Here is a 25,000-nt window from a genome sequence, read left to right on the forward strand (position 1 = left end):
AATTGGCGGGTCATTCCCCTCATCCCCAGACTCTGCTTCCTCCTCGGAAGACGTGTCAGTGGGATTAAGGAGGTCCTCGAAGTATTCCTTCCACCGCCTGACAATTTTCTCAGACGAAGTCAGCAGCGCTCCGCCAGCACTATACACAGTGCAGGTAGAGCACCGCTTTCCCCTCCTGAGACGCCTGACGGTTTGCCAGAATCTCTTCGAGGCAGTCCAAAAGTCTTTTTCCATGGCCTCTCCGAACTCCTCCCACACCAGAGTTTTTGCTTCAGCCACTGCCCGAGCCGCATTCCGCTTGGCCTGTCGATACCTGTCGGCTGCCTCCGGAGTCCCACAGGCTAACCAAGCCCAATAGGACTCCTTCTTCAGCCTGGTGGCTCCCTTCACCTCTGGTGTCCACCATTTGGTTCGGGGATTACCACCACGGCAGGCACCAACCACCTTGCGGCCGCAGCTCAATGCAGCAGTTTCGGCAATGGAGACGCTGAACATGGTCCATTCGGACTCGATGTCCCCAGTCTCCCTTGGAATCCTGTTGAAGCTCTGCCGGAGGTGTGCGTTGAAGATCTCGCGGACTGGGGCCTCTGCTAGACGTTCCCAGCACACCCTCACTACGCGTTTAGGTGCACCGGGTCTGTCCAGCGTCACTTTTCAAACCCAACTCATAAAAATGATAAAAACTCATAAAATCAACAAGATGGTGATTAAAAACATTTTTTTTAAAGATGCAAGCCAGAGACATGAAACGGCAGACTTATAAACCTGTGTGGTTTCCAGAAGGGAGAGTAATAACAGATATACATATTGATAGAAATGTTGATTACGCCCCCTTCTAACACGTCTCTGGTTATTCAATGCAATTTTATTTACACAGCTCCAAATCACAACAAAAGTTGCCTCAAGGCCCTTTATATTGTACAGTAGATACAGAGAAAAAGCCAGCAATCATATGACCCCCTATGAGCAAGCACTATGGCGACAGTGGGAAGGAAAAACTCCCTTTTAACAGGAAGAAACCTCCGGCAGCACCAGGCTCAGGGAGGGGCGGGGCCATCTGCTGTGATTGGTTGGGGTGAGAGAAGGAAGACAGGATAAAGACATGCTGTGGAAGAGAGACAGAGGTTAATAACAGACGCGATTCAATGCAGAGAGGTCTGTTAACACATAGTGAGTGAGAAAGGTGACTGGAAAGGAAAAACTCAATGCATCATGGGAATCCCCGGCAGCCTACGTCTATTGCAGCATAACTAAGGGAGGATTCAGGGTCACCTGGTCCAGCCCTAACTATATGCTTTAGCAAAAAGGAAAGTTTGAAGCCTAATCTTGAAAGTAGAGATAGTGTCTGTCTCCTGAATCCAAACTGGAAGCTGGTTCCACAGAAGAGGGGCCTGAAAACTGAAGGCTCCGCCTCCCATTCTACTTTTAAATACTCTAGGAACAACAAGTAGGCCTGCAGAGCGAGAGCGAAGTGCTCTAATAGGGTGATATGGTACTACAAGGTCATTAAGATAAGATGGGGCCTGATTATTTAAGACCTTGTATGTGAGGAGCAGGATTTTGAATTCTGGATTCAACAGGAAGCCAATGAAGGGAAGCCAAAACAGGAGAAATCTGCTCTCTCTTTCTAGTCCCTGTCAGTACTCTTGCTGCAGCATTTTGGATTAGCTGAAGGCTTTTCAGGGAGTTTTTAGGACTTCCTGATAATAATGAATTACAGTCGTCCAGCCTGGAAGTAATAAATGCATAAAGAGTGAGTTTTTCAGCGTCACTCTGAGACAGGATATTTCTAACTTTAGAGATGTTTGGTTATTATAACCAAAACTTCCTCAATGGTTTTAAAGGTTACTGTTGTGTGTGTGGCAAGGTGAGAAGGTGTTAAATGTATTCATCTTTTTATTAGACATATTTCACATTCATTGCACACCAACATCAATCATGAAAACAGACAGTCATGCACACACACATGCTTCCAACTAAGGGCTGTGACAGCAAATATTTGCCCACATGTGGGGGCAGCTTGTCGGTTGCGCCCAGAATAAACACACCAGTGTGGATGTGGAATAATAATGTGGCGCATTTTAGCAGCTGCTTGGTCACAGCTTGTTTACAGTGTTGGAGGGTTCTCTTAAGCACTAATTTGTCACTGTCAGCTTTCTCGCACTTTCTGTTCATTTTCTTTTTCTCTTAAAGTACGAAGGCCTAACTGGGAGCTCAGAGATGTGTTTTAATTCTATTTTGAGCATATTTGTGAGTAAACATGAACTCTACCCTAAGACCAGGGTGCATGCATTTTGTGGTTAATGAGTGTCTAGTAGTAGTGAGTTTACTGTGAGGGCTTGTGTGTGTTTTCCATATTTTTTTAAACCTAATATGTGTGTGCCACATATACCAAGGCTCAGGGATTGGCGCGGAGGTTAATACATATCCATCCTGGCTGGTTACACAGTTCAACTCTGTAATCAGCACCTGAGCAGTACACAACGCTGACAGCAGATTTACTACCCATGTGTGTGTTTCTGTCAGTAATCAGACTCGTGGCATTTTATTTCTTAAAAGGAGAATGTGGGTTATGTGCACAGTGGTGCGCATGCATGTGCTCGCATCTCCTGTCTGCATATGTTTGTGTTTTGTTGTTGAAAGATTTACACAGCAGTGTCTCACCTACCTCAGTCGTGTCTTGTCTTGTCCCAGTCTGCTTTCTTGCTAAGACTCGGCACACAGCATTCATCCTTACCTGATGTACTGTACACAGTGCAGCTCTGCAGTCTTCTGAGATGAAGCATGCAGAACTTGTTTTAACTAATAAAACTAAACAAATAAAGCCAGATAAAGCAAGACAGGACAATGAAGCGAACTTATTTGTACGTGTTAAATATTGTGCTGTACTCAATAGTCGGTACACACACGCAGACGCAAACACGCAAAATAAAAACTGCAAGGAAGTGTAATTTATGCACATATGTTCACGTCATGTGGAAAACAACGTCCCCTTCTATGTGGTGCTTGCACGATCTCGCCAAGTTTATGCTGGTTTCCTCTGGGAGCCGCTCCTTCGCCCGTCATCACAGTGCAGCTGATAGTTGAAGCAATCTTTCAAAAGTGGACACAAGGGCCAGACTTTGCATGTTTGTCCCTCTGGAGCCATTCATTTAAAAAATCCCATTAGCCACAAGAATCTTTGAAATTTTCCCAGTTTAGCCATCGTTTCCATCTTAGGAAGCTCCTGTTTTACCACAGAACCAGAGGATAAATGTCAGAGGTTTTACTTTTTAATTTATATGCTTTTGATTATAATTTATAACTTTTAACTTAAAACGTCTTCAGAGCCTCTTTGTTTCAAGTAAAGCACGGTTTTGCACCATGTTGTGCCAGTGGTCAGATATCAGTTGCAGCTGCACAGTGCTGGGCAGGCCGAGGATTTCCCCTCTGATAACGCTAGGATGTGTAAATACAGGTTCAGACATTTAACATTCACTCTGTATGATTTATCCCCCTGAAATATAATGAATTTCATGAAAACTCCTTCACCCTTGGCTCAGCTCTTCCATGCCCACACCAATTTTTATATTATTGCTGTTATTATTGTTATTTTTTGTGTTGTGTAAGTATTTACCATCACACCAAATGTTAGAATCACCAGTTAACCTGACAAGCAATCTTTGGACATGTTTGTCAGGTTAAACCCAACAACCTTGATGCGAGGCCACCAATGTGCCTCTGTGCTGCCCAACAACTTGATATATAGGCTAACTTGTGCTCTGTGCTTAACCTACTCTAGTTTTTAATACTTTTTCACCCCTTTACGTTGTACTCAAAGTGCACTGCAAGCTGCACTTACAGACATATTTTTAAAGCTCGTGCACACATGGAAACCTGTAAGGGTGCATAGGGAGGTCCTTTGGTTTTAGTCTCTTGCCCAAGGACACTTCAACATAAGGATGCAGAAATCTTGGTCCCCGATTGCACACTGGCTTCCCATTGTTCCTCATACAAAGGATAGCTTAAATGCAAAAAATGTGTTTCCTGATGGGGCTTAATAATGACAATCTTCCACTTTTCTGGCATAGTTGGTTAATGTTTTGATTCTCTTTGATACAGTAACTAAGTCCAAAGGCAATATACTTGAAGAAAACCTCAAGGAAAATTGGTTTTGTCATACATTTTAAGAACATACATTTCAACTGGTGCACTATTTTTCTGAGGTGAAAGCCAGTCCACTCTTGACTTAAAAAGATGTTGCCTGTGTTTGTGGCATCTGTTTGTTGAGTTTTCTGACCGCTCATTCATGCAACATGTCTTCATCTGCATCTTGAAGAGTTTCTTGCATTTGTACATGCAATCACTTGCTAGACTCATTCTGTAGGCGTCCATAAGCATTTTTTCTACTTGCCTCAAATTCTACTTGCATGGTGTTGAAGGTTTGATTAATTATTTCCCCTTTTCTTTTTTGTTGAAGAAAATGGTCATTTTGATGAATATTTTTATGGATAATTGTCGTCTTTAAAAGGCTCAAATATGTCAAAAAAGCAAGCAGTTTTGTACTTTCAAATGACCGTATATCTCATAGCATTAAATTTAGTCATTTAATGTATTTCAGATTTTGATCATTGATATATGATATAACAAACACTCCTTGTTTATCTGTTGTCATCCATTTTTCTCTGTCTGAAGACAAATCAAGTCTCCTAACATCCAGAAGCAGACGGTGCCAGGCGAGATGAGGAAAGACGCCCTGATTGATGGACATCCCCACTCGTTATCACAGGTTTGATTATGTTCGTACGTTTTTGTCAGTGTTATGTTTGGATTCTTTTTCATGTTTCCAACCAGCAGAGTTCAGTTTGGTTCATTCTCAGTTCATCTACCTGTTTTTGTTTCCCCTCTCACCACCAATTGCAAATGATGTCAATGAATTTCTTCTTCTTCTTAGCTGTGCTGTAGTCCCTCCATTCATAGATCTCAGAGTCTTAACCAGAAACAAAACTCAGTTCCATACCTAAAAACTGCATCATGGTGACTCACATGGGAATAGCAGCACACTGTGTCTAGTCAGACCTCATGATGTACCCTCTCTGATGTAATTTGTGTAGTTGCTTACCTGCTTAGACGTCAACAAGAGTGTTGACTCACTGTGTGAGTGCACACGTATACTTCTATTCGTCTGCAGGCTGAGGTGTTAATATACAGAGTGTAGCCATGCCAGGTTATCCCCAGGGGACGGATGAAGTAAAGTACATTTACCTTCCTGCCAAACAGACCAAGAGTCTCTCTCAGTCTGTTTTTCTGCTGAACTATTCTGCTATTTGTGTATTCTGGCAGCCAGCATTCAACTTCCTATTTCTGTATCTAAACAGTGTCTGTGAAACACACATTAGTATTGCTGGAAAGAGACATGACGTGCATGTCAGGTACAGGGACGTGGGACACGCTGAAGCGGACCTTACCTAGTGCGTCCTTAGTGCGAGTCTTTTTGAAGTTACACTAACAGCTGAACGAAGCGCCCTTGATTCAGGTGTAGCATATAAATACAGCTGCAAGCTTTGGGACAAACTTCCTTCTTTCATGTGCGAAAAATAAAACTTACTCCAAACTCCTTTGGTGGCCTTTCTCTATTTTTTGTAAACATCTTCATATTTTGAACTCTGTCGAGCTGCTTGGCTGTAGCAACAGTCCCCATGAATATACAGCACTTTACATTCAAATGACATCAATCGTTTTCTAGATTACAGCAAAGTATATTTGCGCTCCTCTTGAATGTCAGACAGGCCTCCAAGTGCTGCTGTTCGTCTTTTAACTCGTTCCAGTGGAGGTGACCACATCACTCTAACTCTTGTTGACCTTCAGTGTTTACCAGATTTTACTGCTTGTTTTCGAAGCTTACACGGTCATTCGCCTTTATGTTTGTGATCTCTTTTACTCTCCTCGGCTCTTTGAGGTTCTTTAAAAAGCCCTTTCTGAAAATCTCTGATTCGTATTTTTTTTTAAATATTATTATTATTATTATAGCATATTATTAGCAGTGTTATCATTAGTATCATTTATCCTGAATACAATATAACCATCACATTTTTGTTGACTACATCATTTAATGTTTGGGATGGCACTAAATGTGGCAGACGCTCAGATATGTCAATTGGGAGAGATTGGAGAAGAAGCATCTTGGATAAGAAGCTTTGAGAAAGGCCTCGGGTCTGCAAAATTTTGTTATTTCCATTTATTTTTGTAGTTATTGAATATATTAAAAAATACTGAGCAAAGGAAATGTTCGTCTTCAAGCAGATACATGCAATCAGACTGAAATCCCTGTTTATTGTCATTGATCTGTGATGCTCCACCCTCCTGGTTTCCTGTGCTATTCTTTGCTGTTTCCTCTGGCAAGAGCCTCAGTCGGTCTTCAGAGCAACTGGCTGCACCTGAGAGGTGGGCGTGGCCAAGAGAAGAAAAAAAAGCAGCTCTTTCCAGCTGCTCTCATTCTTAATAAGTAATCTGAGCCAGATGTTCTGCATAACAATATACAGAACAGTTTTCACAGGACTACATGATTCCACCACAGCATTGCACTTGGGCTGAGCTTTGGTTCATCGTCCTGTTGCATTCATGTCACATTTGACTCTAGAATGCTTTCGTGTACAGACAAGTTCACGATTAACTCCATAACTGCAAAGTGCTCAGGTCCTGTAGCTGTAAAGCCCAAATCATCATCCCTCCTGAGGTTGTTGCAGAGGTTGTGTAGTTTGTTTGGTTGGTAATGTGCATACCTACAGGAAGTAGTATGTTCTTTTAGAGAGAAGAGGCCTTCTCCTGACAGCCCTTCCAAACAAGCCATACTTGTCTGGGATGGAGCTCTTAGGTTTAATGCAATTATTCTGAGACTCTGTTTACAGTCTGACCTTGGGGTGAATTTGCTGGGACGCCCACTACTGGGAAGATTATGGGATTGTGTTAGGATGAACCAGAACGCTCCAGACCATTAAACTTCTGCTTTTACAAAGATATGTTACACCTAGACTATAAAAGCTGCTGCTACTCACCTTCTTAATTCTGTGGGTGTACTTAGTTTTCCACAGCACTGCATGGTGTCCTGTGAAAGCTCTTTTTTTCACTGGACTGTAATTCCTTTTGTGCTGACATCTTACATAACATTCTTGCATACTTTCACTTATCCATGCGTGCTTTATAACGTTAACTCCTTTCATGTCTCAACACAGATTTTTAGCCGTGCCAGCGGCATGGCTCTAAAGCTTTCTCGGTTAATCTTGATATTTAGAGAACTATTCAGTGGATTGCCATGAAACTCGATACAGACATCCACTATACTTAGTGCTTAAACCCTAACTTTGATGATCTACCAGCTTCTTCCACAACAAACTTTTGCATCTTTTTAACATTTGCGGTTCAAAGTTAAATGTTCACTGGATGAAATCTCATGAATTTGGCACACATTTGTCTCCTCAAGATGATTTTAATCATGTTGGTAACTCCTTCAGCAAAACCTCAATTCTAATACACTTCATTGAAAACATTCCCATCAACCTATTTCTGGGCATTAATAACTGTTACTATGTCATTAACCTAGAAGGACAATCATGGCAAACAATAGTGCGGTTACAAACGAGCATGCTAGCTTTGACAGTCTTGATTATGCCAAAGCTAACATGTAGTCCAAAACAATGTTGTGCTTAAGCTTTGAGGATATAGTCTCACTGAACCACAAAGGCGGCTGTAGAGTCTTAGACTTGTTTTAAAATGAACATAAAATTCACACAAACTCCATTAGAACAGTTTATAATATAGATATTTCTGTCTCCAGACCGTCTGACGTCAAAGACTCCTTTGATCCTTATGAGTTATTGCAAAATCCACTTTAACAGTGATTTCACATGTGCACCACATTTTAGTCAATTTGATTGCGCAGTTAAGTTGAAGAAAAACGTTTCCCCATTTTTGGGGCAGGTTTCAGAAGAAATTTATCACTTGGACATCAATCCAACATGAATAAGACTTAAGTTTCTTAGACGTCAGCTAATAGACAGCAATTTAATGTAATACATTTTGAGGTAAATATAGGAGGAATTTGTTAAAAATGCAACAAAGGCATACCAATAAAACATTGAAATGTTGAAGTCAGGTTACATTAGATCAAATATTCACTGGCTATGGAGACACAACATACAATCTGTATATCCGGTCGTTAAGTGATGACGTGACGAATCCTACTTCCGGGCCTAAAGTAGTCTGCGTTTAATATGGCTTTTGTGTTGTTAACATGTTTAATGTTTTGTATTTTCTTCTATTTGATCTCAAAAAGCTCCTAAAACAGTCAGTGATCACTGTTGACCTCCCTCGGCTTTTATTACCGCTAATCATTTATTTAAGCTCAGTTTTTAAAACCTTAGGATGTAACTACAGCCCAGCCCATGCAGCAGTATATGAATGACTAACCTCGTATTGTTCTCCTGGCTGAAGTTTGGTCCTTTTACAGCATCCTGCCATGCGATTACATTTGTTCCTGACCACCGAGAACACTCACGTTAACTTTTATCGAGTGGAAAAAAAGTTAGCTTGTTTATATTATGCTAACGTAGCTGTGTCGCTAGCGGTCACGTAGCACATCATTATATACCAGCTAGCCCAACTTCAGTAACCCTACAAACGTCACTGCTGTTTAGTTTTCTGTCTTCATTTATGCTGGAAGTGATAGCAGAGCTGTACGTTTGAATTTGTTTCCAAAACCCCGCAGTCAGGACATGCTACATTGTATTTAGATAGAAGCTAGCGAGCTAACTCCCTGCTAACTTCTAACTCCGTTAAATGTCATAAATTCCGTTTTCATGGATGCCTGGATGTTAAACTCAGTTGTTACACCTGGTAGAGCAGAACGCTGATCATTTTATTAAAGATGAAAGACTTTAGACAGTTTTTCAACTCTCAGTAATGCCATAGTGATCGTTTGATATATGGACCTGCAGCGGAGTTTAGGCCCAGACACGGCTAGTGACGTCAGACATTACGACCGGATTGTGTCTGCTCAGCGGTGAGGCTGGTTGTGGCCTCTTCCTTTCTCTTTCCACTGCTCTCTGTCTCTCTCTTATCTCTGGCTCCATCAGGAACACAGCACGCTCCAAGGGTAAACACACACAAACAAACTCTCCCAATCTTGCCAGAAGAGTTTATGTGGGATGGAGCGATAACATCTCTTTGCTCCATTGTCTCCATCGCGCCACGCTGCACTTAACAAACACAGAGAAAACACATCGGAAGTATTCTCCTCAAACCTTCACACCGGCCTTTTATTTCTCTTTTATCTGTAACTGAGAGGCATCAGCAACCCTCGGTGCTCACCTGTTTTTGAAAGTGAATTATAGCAAGGAAGGTTTCTTCTTTTTGTGTTTTTTGTTTTGTTTTTTGATTTAGGGGGAAATGTGAAGAAAAAAAAGATTGTTCCCAGAGTCTGTAAACTGGACCTAAATTACTTATGAGATGTCTGGCCCTGCACACATATTTAGCATATTTTAAATTATGAAACACAACAGTTCATAAAGACTGAGACAGATGTCTGATCATAGGTGCACAACTGCTGGAAATGTGCATTCTCTCACTCTCCGCTCGTTTATGTAAGTGATCGTAATCCCTTCATCAAGCCAGAACAGACCAGAGCCATAATGATCCTTCCTGGGGGAATTAGGTGATGATTGTTGCTGCAGAGGCAATTATCTTTACTTTTCTCCCCGTTCTCTGTGCTTTTGTATCTTCTTGCCCTATTTTTCCCCATTCTTTGTAGTCTTGAAAGCCAGCGATATTCTCGTGTTACTAATAAAACTTAAAGCAAACATGTATGCACAGACACATTTATAGTGCACATTCATACAGGGGCAGACACAGCTTTCTGGTTAGGTTACACTCAGGGGTCCAGCAGTGGCAGCCCCATCTCAGTGGGGTGTGTGTGTGCGTGTTTCTGTCTGTTGGGTGGGGTCAGACCAGTACTTGTTGATTCTGGTGCATCGAGTTACTGCTTGTCTGTCACATCCAATTACAGTTTCGGACCGTTGACGCACTCGGCCTGGCTCTGTGTGTGCGTGTGGGTGTTTGTCGCTCACCTCCAGCTGTGCCATGCCGACGTAACGTGCCACAATTATCCACTTGTGATTCGGATGGCTTGGCAATGTTTTCATCACACTTACGGATAATCCTGTTGCTGCAGTTTTAGTCTGCACCACTGACTCGCTCAGTGAGTTAGCCTCCTGCACTGATGGGCTGATAATTGTACCAACCTTATACTTATTTCCTCTTCTTTAGTATTTATTGGAGGCACTTAATAAGCTATTCATGTGCAACTTGTGTGTTCCTGGCGCTGTCTCATAAAATGACTTTCACTACATGTGTGGAATCCATCACAAGCGATTTCTCTTGTAATACAAAATATTTTCTAGATCCCTGTCAGACATGAGACATGTGCACATTTACAGGGCAGCTAAAGCTGGCTGATGCCACTCTTTCAAAGATTATATTCACTTTCACAAACATGTAGCATCTATTTCTGAGATGAAATATCATTTTAACAGCAGTCAGCCAGACTTATTCTCACGTTTCCTAGAGAGCGTCCGGCCATCCCTATTACTCAACAGTGCTTATTGCTTTTCACATACCTCGTTCACATTTATATTTTACATGTAGATGTAAGGCATGAGTATATCAGGTTTGTGACACTTTTGTTGCTCCTTATGGACAGATTTTGTAGCGTGTTGCCATTAATTGTTCTTTCTTACATACCCTTCTTATTGTCATCTTGTGTCACTGTGACTCTACAGAGAATTATGGGACTATATGTTTCCGTAATAGTTAAAGGCTCATTGTTTGATATGAGTTCAAACCAGAATTTGATTGTAATTCTATAATTCAGATCTGGGGTTTAGTGTGAAGTTTATAAGTTTGCTTTATCAGTTCATTAGTTTAACCATTTAAAATCACTGGAAACTGTTTCCTCGTCCACGTGTCCACAAAGCTTCTGTAGTGCTCCCAGAAAAGTGTGAACGTGTGAACTAGAAAGTGAGTCAACGCTTTCGGTGCTGCAGAGAAAGTTGACAAAAAAAGAAAGGTGGCGAGATGGAGAATCAGAGGGTTTATTATTTCTGTCCAGTGTTTTCTTTCACAGTTCCATCAACCAGGGTGGAAGCGGATCCTTTTCTTCCACTCACCATAGGTGTGAAAGGCCACACACAAACTGCATGTAAATGCACACAGTCTACTCCACACCTACAGATTCTCACACTCACATGGATGGCAGCAAAGGTCACAGCACTTAGAAACTCTTTCTGCCCTACTTCTCTCTCTCTTGTGTCTCGGCTGTGTCTAATTCTTCATGTGGGAAGTCTGTTTGCTTCTCTAGCTGCAGGATTTGTTTTTCTTTTCTTTCATTTCTGATTTAGCTAGAATGATTTTTTTTTTTTGCAAAGGACCAAACAGTGCAGTGTGAATGCAGATGATTTGTGCACCAAATCGTTTGAACATTTAAGAACAAACTATACTGAAAAAACATTCATCTTCCTGCTTTTTGCTGCTTTGCTTCCAAAACCCCTCCCCTTAAATCTTCATGCCCCTAGCTTCCTCTTTTGGCTTCCCAGGATGCCATGCGGGACACAGCTGAGCGGATCATGGAGCTGGAGAGGGCACTGAGAGAAAGCATGAACACCTCTGCACATAGGGAGGCTCTCTGGGCACAGGAGGAGGCTGCCCGGGTTCAGGCCCAGAGACAGGTTTACCCGGCGTAGCGCACGCGTATCGGGCGCCATACCACCATATACATTTACTCGCACGCATGCACACAGATAGTCTCGAGGCTCTCCACACAGGTTTCCTTGTGTACCTTTTAAACTCTGTGATCAGTTGATCAGATCATTCAGGACTTCAGGACCACTGCAAAAAACAAAACTTAACTGCGCCTCCATGTGGTTCAAAATGTAGCTGCAGGCAGACCATTATATCATTATTACCAAATGGGTAGTTGCCTTTTGTTTCCTCTCTGTTATTGCTTTTTCTTCTTAATTTACTTTTTATTCTCTAAACACTCTTTTGTTTATTTTATTCTTCTTGACTGAAATTTCAAACCAAAAAAAAGGAGAAAAAATTCCAGTGGCCTCCTTTCGTTTTTTCTTGTTAACTTTGCATCTTTGAAAATGTAAGCATACGTTTGAGATGTTGTGAGTTTATGTCTCTGTAAGCAGAGTGACTGACAAAGCTGGAGACTTGATGGAGCACAGGTTGCCCCTTTTAACCACATGTCCTGCTTATCTGGCTGCCTGCTGGTCCGTCTACAACTTTGAGCAGGCCCCAAAAAAGTTTACGTGTGTGTGTGTGTGTGTGTGTGTACGTAGGTGTGTCTGCGGTGGGAAAGAGAAACAAGGCAAGGGAGTGTGTTTCCTCTCGGTGTGAGCATGCATTTGAATGAGAATGACCTCGCATTACTTACGAGTGCCACAAGTAACATGAGAGCAATCGGCGGTTAAAACAAGAACCAACATTTTGAGGCAGAATGGCGGCTATATTGCCTCAAACACACACGTGTGCTTCCTGGGAGAGTTTAAAAGATGAAGAGAGGCCGGAGCAGCAAAGTAAGAGAAGGTCAAACTCAGTTTAGAAAATTTTGCGAGCGCCAACGCTAACTGCGGCTTGTTTTTTTTTGTTTTTTTTCTCCCTTCTTTTCACAATTTCTGTACTTTTGCACGCTTGACTTGCATTCAGCATGGATACTGTGTTTATCAAACAATATTCTGATTCACTGCAAAGTCAGAAAAGTATATTTATGTCTGAGGGACTTTTTGCACGCATAGAAGTAAATGATTCAGCTGTGACCTGAGATTACCCAAAGATTCAGGAAAAGCCTTTTCTAGCTGATGACACATTAACATTCATTGACCCCACGAGCCATAGTCACAAGCCTTTATTATAAGTCAATCCAAACCCTACGCATAGAAAACATACCGAGCCAGCGTGTGGTCATACTAGCGACTGAACTTGACACGAGCTGAACTAGAATGGAGTTACAGCCACACTGTTGACACAAGGAAAGCTGCCCGAGTGCTCAAGGTGCTCAGTCACCGATGCTCACTGTTCGCTGTCAAAGGAGTGAGCTTTGTCAGCCAAAATAACGTTACCACATAAGACGGGAGCGGTTCAGCATGCCATCATTTTAAAACTAGACAGTTGTCAGTCAATCACCAGTCTTGCCTCGGAGACTGGAAAAGAGTGCGTGGAGCGACTTAGAGAGGAACCAGTTCCTTTGAAACATCACCTGACTCTGGCACTGCTTCAGCCCGCCCTGCCAAACTCACATTCTCACCCCTCCTCTCCTCACTCTTTGCTTGATTTTCTTCTTTCTTCTCCCCTCTGTCCCAGAGTAATCAGTCTCATGATGTGTAATGCGCTGAAAGTCTTCCATCAGCCTGACCTGCTGAAATGGAGCATGGGTAATGCCCTGGGTCACTTTTTTTCACACCCTTGTTTTCTAAGTCTCTCACTCCCTCTGCCTCTCGTCTTTCTCATACAATCATCTCTGCTGTCCAGCCACTGTCCCGAGCCTTGCGTGTTCCCATCTGCCTTCTTAAGTTGTCTCACGCAATTATCTCCGCGCTCTCTCTCTCTTGTTCTTGATTTCTGCTGTTTTGCTCTCCCCTCTGTGGCGTTTGAACTAGGCCTTTGAACCAGCAACACAACGCAAACGGACAAGAGGGATTTGGCCCTTACCTCTGAGCCCTCAATCAGCTTATCAACTAAAGGGGCTTTGGGCCAGCCTTAGAAGGCCTTAGCCTGGCTGGGGGGCTTTGCCTTGAAGTTGAGCTAAATTAGCACGCACAGGCTCACTGCTAAGCTGATTAGGTCCCTAATTTCACTAAAATGCATTGTATTCCTTATTAATGATGTGATTGTGAAGTGAGGGCTAGCCTGGGTGGTGGACTAATAAGGGACTGGGAAGGGAAAAGTTGGTGCATGAGGGTTAATAGGCATGTGGTGGGTGTAAGTGGAGCTGTGTGTGTGACCCTTGGCTTTCAAGAAGAAAAGATTGGCTTTGTATGCACTCGATCATGGAATCAAACAGTGAATATTAAAATGGTGTAAGTTTGGAGACGTGCATATTTTGACGTTGCTCGGTCTATTAACAGCTAGAAACTACTGAGGTCACTTGTTCTTGGCAGAGCTATGGGGTGTATTTTATTGAATATATTGAATATTTTGTTACATTTTGAAGAAGTTTTGACTGAAAGTCGTCATTTTCCAACCGTACTGTTTAAGTTTCAGCGCTCCGCACTCCCTTTGCTTTTTTCTTCTCGTATTCAGCGTGTGATATTCATGAAGAGTGAGCACGTAAGCTGACATCTGTGAAACACACCTAGAAAACTGGAGGAGATGGAAACTGTCCTGAAAATGTGTGAACCATTTGGCTCCTTCATAAAAGAGGCCCATTCCTTTCTCTCATGTCCTACCCCATGCAGTGGTTTTCCCCAATAATCCTTTTCTCTGCATTTTTCTTTCTCCTTTTTTTCTTCCAAACTTTAGATTTTTTTTACCCTGTATCACAAATTAGCAGCTCATCAAAAGTAAACAATGATAAATGTATGTTCCTGTTGTTTTACATTTACATCTGTACATGCTTGAGTAATACTGCATCCTATTGTGAAGTGCTAGCTGTTAGACAATTAGACACTTCCTGTCTAATGACGCCCTGAGGTCATATCCTGTCAGACACACATGTGTGTGCAGATACAGAGGATGCAGTCAAGAGGTTGATCATTATCCTCAGCTCTAAAGCACAACTGCACTTGAGAATATGATAAGTGAAAGGCGAGGGTTGAGAGGAGAGGGTCAGAACAATCACTCAGCTAACCTGTGACCCCGAGTAATTTCTCCTGCTCCTAAATGTCAGCTGGCCATTGATTTTCAATGTTTAGGCTGTCATTTTATGTCATCTTTTAGCAATCCAACACACGTTCTTGACACACACACAGACAGCAGATAACTTGTCCTATATCAAATTACTTTAGCATGCTCACTTCTGTGTGTGAGTGTGCATGCATAAGTGCAGAATAGACATGTTTCTTTGTATTATTATAAACTTATCTTATAATTAAGAACGGATCAATGTGGGTCCTCTAGTGTGTTTATACCACCTTCCTTCTTTGTCTTCCACTGAATAGCTGGAGGAGCTGATGGGAGCTTTGGAGAAGACGCGCCAGGAGCTGGACGCCACAAAAGTGCGTCTGTCCTCCACTCAGCAGTCGCTGCATGAAAGAGACGGACATCTGAACAGTCTGCGACAGGAGAGACGAAAGCAGCTGGAGGAGATTCTGGAGATGAAGTGAGTGTCGCAGTCACCTACATGTCTACATATACCGCACTCACTTTCAGTTACATTAGGTAGCTTTTAGTTGAAGTTTAACTGAATTGAGTACAGCTGTCGGCCCAAACATCTGTCTTTACAAAGTGGTTAGTGTTGTGGTTTAGGTCACAATATTAGAAACGTGCCATTTTCATGTGCTTATTGTTTAGGTTAAAGTTAAAGGCAACGTTCTTGCAGTGCAAGATGTGTAGTAAAATGAGTAGCACTGGATATTTTAGTAATAAGATGCTAACAGAGGGGTAAAAATTTGAGTCATGCTGTATTACTACTTTAGAAATACACCATGTTTTTAGGTAAGAAGTCACAGCACTGGACACCATGTTTAACATTATTTCCCTGAAACATCAGGACTGTGTGAATAATTTCAGTTGTAAGAAGTTAATTATCAAATGTTTTACTTTTTTAAAAATCATGTGATTTGATGCATCTGAGGCAGTTTGGGGTTCAGTATTGAGTCAGGGAACACATCAACATGCAGACTGGGAGAGTCTGGAATTAAACCACTGTCCTTTAACTTTCTAATCTTTGTTTTTGGCTCCATTACACTATTACATAAATGCCATTCAAATGTATCTCAAGTAGAAATTGTTGATCCCAAGTTAATGTTTTCAGTTACATAGTAATTTCTTAGTTATGCATTTTTAAAATTAAATTATTGCCCCAGTACCCCACGTGTTGACACGGAGCTACCATATCGACTGGTAGTGAGCGATTCTACACTTTTCTACTCAGTTTAAACACTTTCTTGCTACAAACCTCATTCACCCTTTCATACAAAAGCCCTTTTCTGTGCATAAGCACTAACTTAATGTTCACAAACACTATAATAAATGCATTCAGGGGAACTCTTGGTTAAGTATATTGTCCAAGGATACTTTGACATGCAAGTTGGAGGATCGAACCCCTGACCCTCCGATTGGTAGACGACCTGCTGTACCTCCTGAGCCACAGCTGCCTCCGAAGGGGGGATAAAAGTACACTAAAAGTGTGAGTGCAAGTGACTGACAGCCCATAAAAGTAGATTTTCTTTTTTTGGCATGGTATGATGGGCACTGGCATGATTTACTCACTGTTTTATCAAGAACATTTGTAAAAATAGCAGCATTTTTTTCACTGCAGCTCATAAACCTGTGTCTAATATTGTATTAGGCACATTTATCTGCTCACCTGTTCACATATGCGTTCGTGTTTGAGTGTGATATAGACATCAGCTCTGAGGTGTATTCTGAAGCAGGATCAGCCGTTGTCTAAAGGTGCCTCGTGAAAAGTTCAGTTTATTGAGGACAGGTGGTGTAGTCTTAGATTTGTGTGCAGCTCTTGCTTCGTGTGTCTTTGTGACACAGAGGGAGTTAGAGCAGAAGGAAGCTTAGGAGGAGGATGTGTAGAACTGTTTGCATTTCCATGTGTGAGTGTATGTCAGTGGTTGTGTATGGATGTGTGAGTGAGTTCAGTGATCTGCAAGTGGCTTGGCTACATGTGCGTTTGCTTTGAGCGCTCTGATTGAAGGAGCATGGAACCACATATCTGCTTGTCATGTGCTGCGGAGAAATGCCTTTAATGTCAGCTACTCAGTGCAGTACAAAAGAGAAGGCTGGCACATTCTGTATGTATTGAAAACACAATTGTTAAAGCCTACTGTGGCTTCAGCTCTTCAGACCACACATATCTGATGTACATATAGCTGTATAGGGTATTTCTGACTACTGACAGCAGGGTGCCCTTTGCCTGTCTATCTTCATACACACACACAAACACACACACTGCTGATACAAACCACCTTCCTGTCTGTTTCAATTTCCACCCTCCAAGCATTACTGGGAATGTTTATCAGTGGAAATGAATAACATATGATAAAGTCAGAAAGCGTGGTCTACGTACAGTATAGAAAAATGCTCAGCAAAGTAGCATGTGATTATTTTAGTGAGTTAGTGGTCCGGTAGCTTATATTGATTTTATTAGAAATATGTCTGAGGAAGAAGGTTGTTGTGATGATTCGCTGACATGAACAACAAAAACAACAAAGTAGAACCTTCAGCTTTTGTTCAAGCCTGCATTGGTAAGACCTTTAGAAATGTGCCATTGATAAGGGGACATGAGAGGCATGAATGTGCATGTTTGTGTGTGTGGTCTGTTGTACACGGTTAAGTGTGTGTGTGCGTGAAGAGGTTAGAAGCAGGGGTTAGGGGTCACTGGTGATGAGGATTAAAGGACTATTGAACTGCAAAGGGCAAAGCTTCGTGAGACTGACACACATCTGAACAAGCTGCAAAGATACACTTGCAGAACGTACACACAGCCTCAGTGGAACTCGCATATAATCACTCACGTCTGCAGACATGCACATACTTACACAAACTGTGGCTTACTCCTTTAAAAGGGGCCATATTCCCAGAGCACAGCTCTGCTCCAAGTTAGCAGAGGGAAAGCTAAACAGGAAAGATAGAGCAATGAAAGAGAGGTAACAAGCGAGACACGTTAGGGGGAAAGCAGAAAACATTCGGGCAGAAAGAGGGAATGAGAGGGAGCAGAGAGTGGAATGGAGGGACTGCACATGCTGAAGCATTTCAAATCTTAAATCATGAGAGAAGTTTGATTGCATGCCAAGTTTCTCCTTCCCTCTGCTGTAATGTGGCATTTGTCAAGAAGACCAGCTGAAGCAAACCATGCGAGGCATGTCTCCAATGAATTGGAGAGCTTTCTGTGTGTGTCTTTAATGTGTGCATATATATGTGTGCGTGTGTGTGTCTGTGTGTGTGTGTGTGTGTAAGCCAGAGGGAGGTAGAGAACTCTTGGCTTTTCAACACTGTTAATGAAAGAGACAAGGAAGGAAAAAGCATTTTCAATACTCTCATTGCATTCTGGGTTTCCCTGTTCATCGTGTGTGTGTGTGTGTGTGTGTGTGTGTGTGTGTGTGTGTGTGTGTGTGTGTGTGTGTGTGTGTGTGTGTGTGTGTGTGTGTGTGTGTGTGTGTGTGTGTGAGAAAGAGAGAGGGAGAGCATTTTCATATTTGCCTTTTACAGATATAGCTATATAGCTGAATGCTTAATGCTTAAGAACACTGCAGGTCTCCTCTGTCACCCCACACCAGATTGAGTTTCCACCACACTGTACAATATTCACACACACATACAAACACTCACACTCACACAGATGGCCTCTGGAGGAGCTAGTCATTAAACAAGTCTTGGGTCATGGGGTATAGGTGCACAATAGAGAAATTATGTGTTTGGACATTTTGAATAGCTAGTCATTGAGATGTTTCCATAGTCTGAATAGGATAAAACTATATATGCCACAACATCGCAGTGGCTTACTGAACCTGATCCTTCTATAGACTTTGGGAATGTAGGTGATATTATCTCTGTTTACATTTCAGTGATGGAAACGACGATAGTGGAAAGAAAGGGGGGAAAAACAGTGGCAGCTTCGATGCAGAGTTGATAAAGCGGAACTTCTTTGGGGTAGCTAAGTGGCAAGTTGAAAAGTTAAGAGATGGAGGAAAAAATTACAAGACAGAATGAGGAAAAGAGGAAGTTGTATCATAGATTTAGGGAGGAAATAGTACATGATGGAGAATGATATGCTGGGCCAGGGATTGATGGAGGGACTGATGGATGTAGGGAGTGGTGGAAGAAAGAAATGTGAAGCTGAACTATAGCTGTAAAGAGTTGGAAGAGCCATATGAAGAGCAGTTGTTGGAGTAAAATGACCAACTTTAGCACAACATATATCAGCAAATACCTGCATCACACTGAAACAAAGAACGCATACCTTTTAAATATTTTTACTTTTCATGTGGAGCATCTATCCATCCATCTTCATCCGCTTTGTCCGGGGCCGGGTCGCGGGGGCAGCAGCCTAAGCAGAGAGGCCCAGATCTCCCTCTCCCCAGCCACCTCCTCCAGCTTATCCGGGGGATCACCAAGGCGTTCCCAGGCCAGCCGAGAGATATAATCTCTCCAGCGTGTCCTGGGTCTGCCCCGGGGCCTCCTCCCAGTGGGACACGCCTGGAACACCTCACCCAGGAGGCGCCCAGGGGGCATCCTTGTCAGATGCCCGAACCACCTCAGCTGGCTCCTTTCGATGTGGAGCAGCAGCGGCTCTACTCTGAGCCCCTCCCGGATGGCCGAACTTCTCACCCTATCTCTAAGGGAGAGGCCAGCCACCCTTCGGAGGAAGCTCATTTCCTCCGCTTGTATCCGCGATCTCGTTCTTTCGGTCACTACCCACAGCTCGTGGCCATAGGTGAGGGTAGGGACGTAGATCGATCGGTAAATTGAGAGCTTCGCTTTTACACTCAGCTCCCTCTTCACCACGACGGACCGGTGCAGCATCCGCATCACTGCAGCCGCCGCACCAATCCGTCTGTCGATCTCCGGCTCCCTTCTCCCAAACTCGCGAACAAGACCCCGAGATACTTGAACTCCTCCACTTGGGGCAGGAACTCATCCCCGACCCGGAGTGGGCACTCTTTTTCGGCTGAGAACCATGGCCTCAGATTTGGAGGTGCTGATCCTCATTCCCGCTGCTTCACACTCGGCTGCGAACTGTTCCAGTGCGAGCTGGAGGCCCTCACCCGATGAAGCCAACAGAACCACATCAAAGCAGAGATGAGATTCTGAGGCCACCAAAGCGAAAGCCCTCCACCACTTGGCTGCGCCTAGAAATCCTGTCCATAAAAATTATGAACCGAACCGGAGACAAAGGGCAGCCCTGGTGGAGCCCATCACCCACCGGGACGAGTCCGACTTATTGCCGGCAATGCGAACCAAGCTCTTACAACGGTTGTATAGGGATCGAATGGCCCGTAGCAATGGGCCAGACACCCCATACTCCCGCAACACCTCCCACAGGACACCCCGAGGGACACGGTCGAATGCCTTCTCCAAGTCCACAAAACACATGTAGACTGGTTGGGCAAACTCCCATGCACCCTCAAGTATCCTCGAGAGGATAAAGAGCTGGTCCAGTGTTCCGTGACCAGGACGAACACCGCATTGTTCCTCCTGTATCCGAGGTTCGACTAGCGGACGAACTCTCCTTTCCAGCACCCTGGCATAGACTTTCCCAGGGAGGCTGAGGAGTGTGATCCCCCTGTAGTTGGAACACACCCTCCGGTCCCCCTTCTTAAAGATGGGGACCACCACCCCGGTCTGCCAGTCCACAGGTACTGCCCCTGATCTCCACGCAACATTGCAGAGGCGTGTCAACCAGGACAGCCCTACAACGTCCAGAGCCTTCAGGAACTCGGGGCGGACCTCATCAACACCAGGGGCTCTGCCACCAAGGAGTTGTTTAACTGCCTCAGTGACTTCGCCCCCGGAAATTGGCGGGTCATTCCCCTCATCCCCAGACTCTGCTTCCTCCTCGGAAGACGTGTCAGTGGGATTAAGGAGGTCCTCGAAGTATTCCTTCCACCGCCTGACAATTTTCTCAGTCGACGTCAGCAGCGCTCCGCCAGCACTATACACAGTGCAGGTAGAGCACCGCTTTCCCCTCCTGAGACGCCTGACGGTTTGCCAGAATCTCTTCGAGGCAGTCCGAAAGTCTTTTTCCATGGCCTCTCCGAACTCCTCCCACACCCGAGTTTTTGCTTCAGCCACTGCCCGAGCCGCACTCCGCTTGGCCTGTCGATACCTGTCAGCTGCCTCCGGAGTCCCACAGGATAACCAAGCCCGATAGGACTCCTTCTTCAGCCTGGTGGCTCCCTTCACCTCTGGTGTCCACCATTTGGTTCGGGGATTACCACCACAGCAGGCACCAACCACCTTGCGGCCGCAGCTCAATGCAGCAGTTTCGGCAATGGAGACGCTGAACATGGTCCATTTGGACTCAATGTCCCCAGTCTCCCTCGGAATGCTGTTGAAGCTCTGCCGGAGGTGTGCGTTGAAGATCTCGCGGACTGGGGCCTCTGCTAGACGTTCCCAGCACTCCCTCACTACGCGTTTAGGTGCACCGGGTCTGTCCAGCGTCCTCCCCCGCCACCTGATCCAACTCACCACCAGGTGGTGATCAGTTGACAGCTCAGCCCCTCTCTTTACTCGAGTGTCCAGAACATATGGTCGCAGGTCTGGTGATACGATTACAAAATCGATCATCGACCTGCGGCCCAGAGCGTCCTGGTGCCACGTGCACTTATGGACACTCTTATTTTCAAACAAGGTGTTCGTTATGGCCAAACTGTGATTTGCACAGAAGTCCAGTAACAAAGCACCGCTCGGGTTCAGATCAGGGAGGCCGTTCCTCCCAATCAGACAACAGCCCCCAGACAACATAGCCCCTGGGATCCCTGGGTCACACAAACCCCTCCACCACGATAAGGAAGCGATTCATGGAGAGGTGGAGCATGTTTTCAAGTAATTGGCCACCAATTGTTTTTTTTGTTTTTTAAATAAATAAAGTCAGTATTTAGTTCAAAAGAGCTTTGATTTCCTTAGTAGTCTTATACAGTTTTGAAGACACTTGGCAGGCAGGTTCTTCCAAGCATCTTTTAGTACTTGCAGCAGTTTGTCATTGGTTTTTGTTTCCTAATGAACTTCCCAACAGACTCGCTAATGTTAATATCTCTGTCGGCGATCATATTATGTGCTTCTGTCATTGAAGATGGCTTTTTTATTACTTTGAATATTTGGCAAAAAATGTCTTAACTTACATTTACTCGAAGTGATCTCCTACTTCTTCCTGGTATTGCTTGATGGACACAAATCTAAACTACTAAAGTAAGATTAAATAGAAAGCTTTAAATGCAATGATTAAACACAGAGAAAATATACTCTGAATAGCTGTTTCTTTGTGACAGTAACTGCTATAAGAATCCAATTTAATAACTAAATGAACATATAAAGAGACGTTGTAAATATGACATTAATATAGCTGTCTGCTTTTTCTTCTTCTCTAAAAAGGTTCTAAATAACATGTTGGACAGAAAGGCTGAAAATAACAAACAAGATCCTTAAGCTTTTTATATCCTATTATACCCACATTTGTCCTTGACGCTTGAAAGCCTTCTGAACAGTTATGGTGTGAGATTATACAAAAGTAAATTCAGGTCAAATGCCACCACTCATTTCTTTTATCATGTCTTCACTCAAGTGCAAATGAAATATTCTACACAGTGGAAACATAGCAAGACCTCAATTACAACTCCAGATTACATTCTGTCACATATCCATCTGCTGCCCGCTTACAGTAACTCATGGCATAATGAAGCTTAGAGCAGTAGCGACGTTATGACTTCAAAATCCCCAATGTAGACATCCTGTCTGCATAGCACCATCGCCATGGTTACACTGACTAAACACACAGAGAGACCAGCTGTACTGGCAAGGTCATGTCCCTGCTCACTGATCTCTCGCAGGGACCTGGACACACACACGCGGGTTTTCACAAACTTAAAAACGAACACACAAATGAATGCAGCATGTGCACACACTCACACACACCTTTAGACTGAAAAGCCTCATTTACACGTTCATATCTTCAGCAAGCCAATATAGGCAATATTATGTTTTTGTGGTTTTTCTAAAAATTACATTCACATATACTGACATCATTTTGCTAATGACTCTGAGCTCACGGAAATATATGACGTCACAGCATTTTGTACACAAGAACTTGAAGTGGATGCTCACACCTATGCACCTTTGCACAGCCATATGCGCACAATTACCGCGTGGCGTTATAGCACCATTGTTGTGATAGGTAATGATGAGACATGGAGGGTCAGTGCCGTATGTGAATGGGATTCTCTGTGTTGCAGCGATGAGGAGGGGCTGACTCCACATCACCTTCCCCTCTCTGAGCAAGTTTGTATGCGCGCCGCCTCGTGGGATCTTCAGCCCATTCATCATGTCTGTCTATGCTCCTGTGCCCTCTGACACATGTGTTTACCTTCGACGTGTGTGTCAGCTGTTGAGCCTATAGGTGTCTTATTATGTCAAGGCCTAGGCAGGCTCCACCCAGCTCCTCCAACTCGTCCTTTGAGGTTTTGTCAATGGAGGACTTCATCACATGGAAATGCTTCCAAGTCGCTTGTTCGGTATAGTAAGGTAATGGAGACTTCTTTCTAGATCCTATAATGCGAGCCGCAAGGGTGGAAACAAATAGTCCAGAGATACATGTAAAGTTTGCTCACGCATTTAGGTTTTCAAGTTGGATACTGCTCGGCTCGGCTAACACTCTTAGAGTTTGAATACTATATTTAACACTAAATCTTTGTAGCCATTTTCTCCTGGACCCAAATCTGCTCATGCCACAAGTTGGGCTGTTTTAACATCAATTATGGTTATATTTTATCACTACTTATTAATATTTTACTGGTGCCTATAGTCAGATAGCGTGCTTGGCAAGCACCGACTTACCCATTAAATACGATTTGGAAGTTCTGCACAGTTTGTAAACCCTGGTTTGAGTTTTGCATGGCTGCTGCACAGATGTACACTCTCTGTAAGCGTCAGTGTGAGAACTGCTGGGCCGAGGTACCAGTGAGGTTTCAAGAACCATGGAGTGGCTATGAGAAGTGGCATTGTCTCCTTAAGTTAAAGCGTAAGTGAGATGAAGGCTCATAAAAGTGGTGATGAACTGTGACACTCTGAGGACGTCTGCTGAGGGTCGACAGTGGATATACGTGTTTTGTTAAACTGATAGAGATGGAAGAGTCTTTCCAAAGAAAGACGCAATTTTTGTCCTAATCTGATAAATGACATATTGAAGTTGGAGTGATTAGGAAAAGAAAAGAAGTGAAAAAGATTTAAAAAACACACACACATGCAAAAGGAATGCAGTGATTGACAATCATAAGGAAAGACAGGGAGGCCACATCAAGGAGCCAATGGGGGAATGTTGCATGTGGAAACTGCCTTCAACTATGTACCGAGTTCCCCACTTGAGTAAAATCATTCTTTCAGTATCTCTTCCGACTTTTGCTTCATCGCTCTTTTAACACTGACCTACTTAACTTCCTCTGAGTATGAAACGTTCTCCCGCCTCTCTTTTTTGTCTGTTCTCCTCTTGTTTTATCTCGGGACGGGTGGAAGAGGGCCTGGAATTTATCACACATACCTAATAATTACTATCACAGGAAATGGTGCTGAGGAAATAGGTGCACCAGCGCTGCTAATTAGTGTCAGTCGCAAACACGTGCACACGCTTGCATGCACGCGCACACACACACTTAAAGCTTATTAGTGTCGTTTGGCCAGCGTATAAGGAGAACTCTCTGGAAAGCCCATGAATGCTGATTGGCCTTAGGGAGACTAACACCCCTAAGTTTACCCGGCTGTATAAATCTCAAGACTAATTGTGTGCGCAGGAGTGGGCAATTGATTAGGTGGGCCTTGCAGCCATAAAGAGGCAGCCCGGGACACAGCACCCAGAGGGGACCAGTGACGCCCTTCTAAACAATGGTCCTGCCCTCAGGGTCGCTAAAGGAATGAAAAGAAGAAAGGGCAGTCAAGAGAGGAAGTGCTTGTGCAGATATAAATGCTCATAAATCCAGTTAGAATTTAAAATTAGGTTAATACACAACTGTGCATTTAGTTTGACAGATGGAAGCGTGAACTGAGAGTGAATAGAGAGTGTGCAGCGAGCGATTTTAGAATGGAAGAA

General features: G+C 43.6%; 1 protein-coding gene across 2 annotated transcripts in view; it reads left to right on the forward strand.

The window, feature by feature from the left end:
* LOC146610183 (ERC protein 2) overlaps window positions 1–25,000 on the forward strand; it is a 138,701-nt gene that overhangs the window by 87,093 nt on the left and 26,608 nt on the right. Inside the window, exons 11-13 of one of the 2 annotated variants that reach the window (XM_085343987.1) lie at window positions 4,675–4,768; window positions 11,604–11,756; window positions 15,192–15,352. In XM_085343987.1, coding sequence (XP_085200113.1) covers window positions 4,675–4,768; window positions 11,604–11,756; window positions 15,192–15,352 — 408 coding nt within the window. The remainder of the gene's footprint in view (window positions 1–4,674; window positions 4,769–11,603; window positions 11,757–15,191; window positions 15,353–25,000) is intronic. The other variant, XM_085343988.1, reaches the window with a different exon arrangement.

This window comes from Diplotaxodon limnothrissa, linkage group LG20, assembly GCF_057381915.1.
Source record: "Diplotaxodon limnothrissa isolate DT_005_m linkage group LG20, D_limnothrissa_male_GT1.1, whole genome shotgun sequence".
Classification (NCBI taxonomy): domain Eukaryota; kingdom Metazoa; phylum Chordata; class Actinopteri; order Cichliformes; family Cichlidae; genus Diplotaxodon; species Diplotaxodon limnothrissa.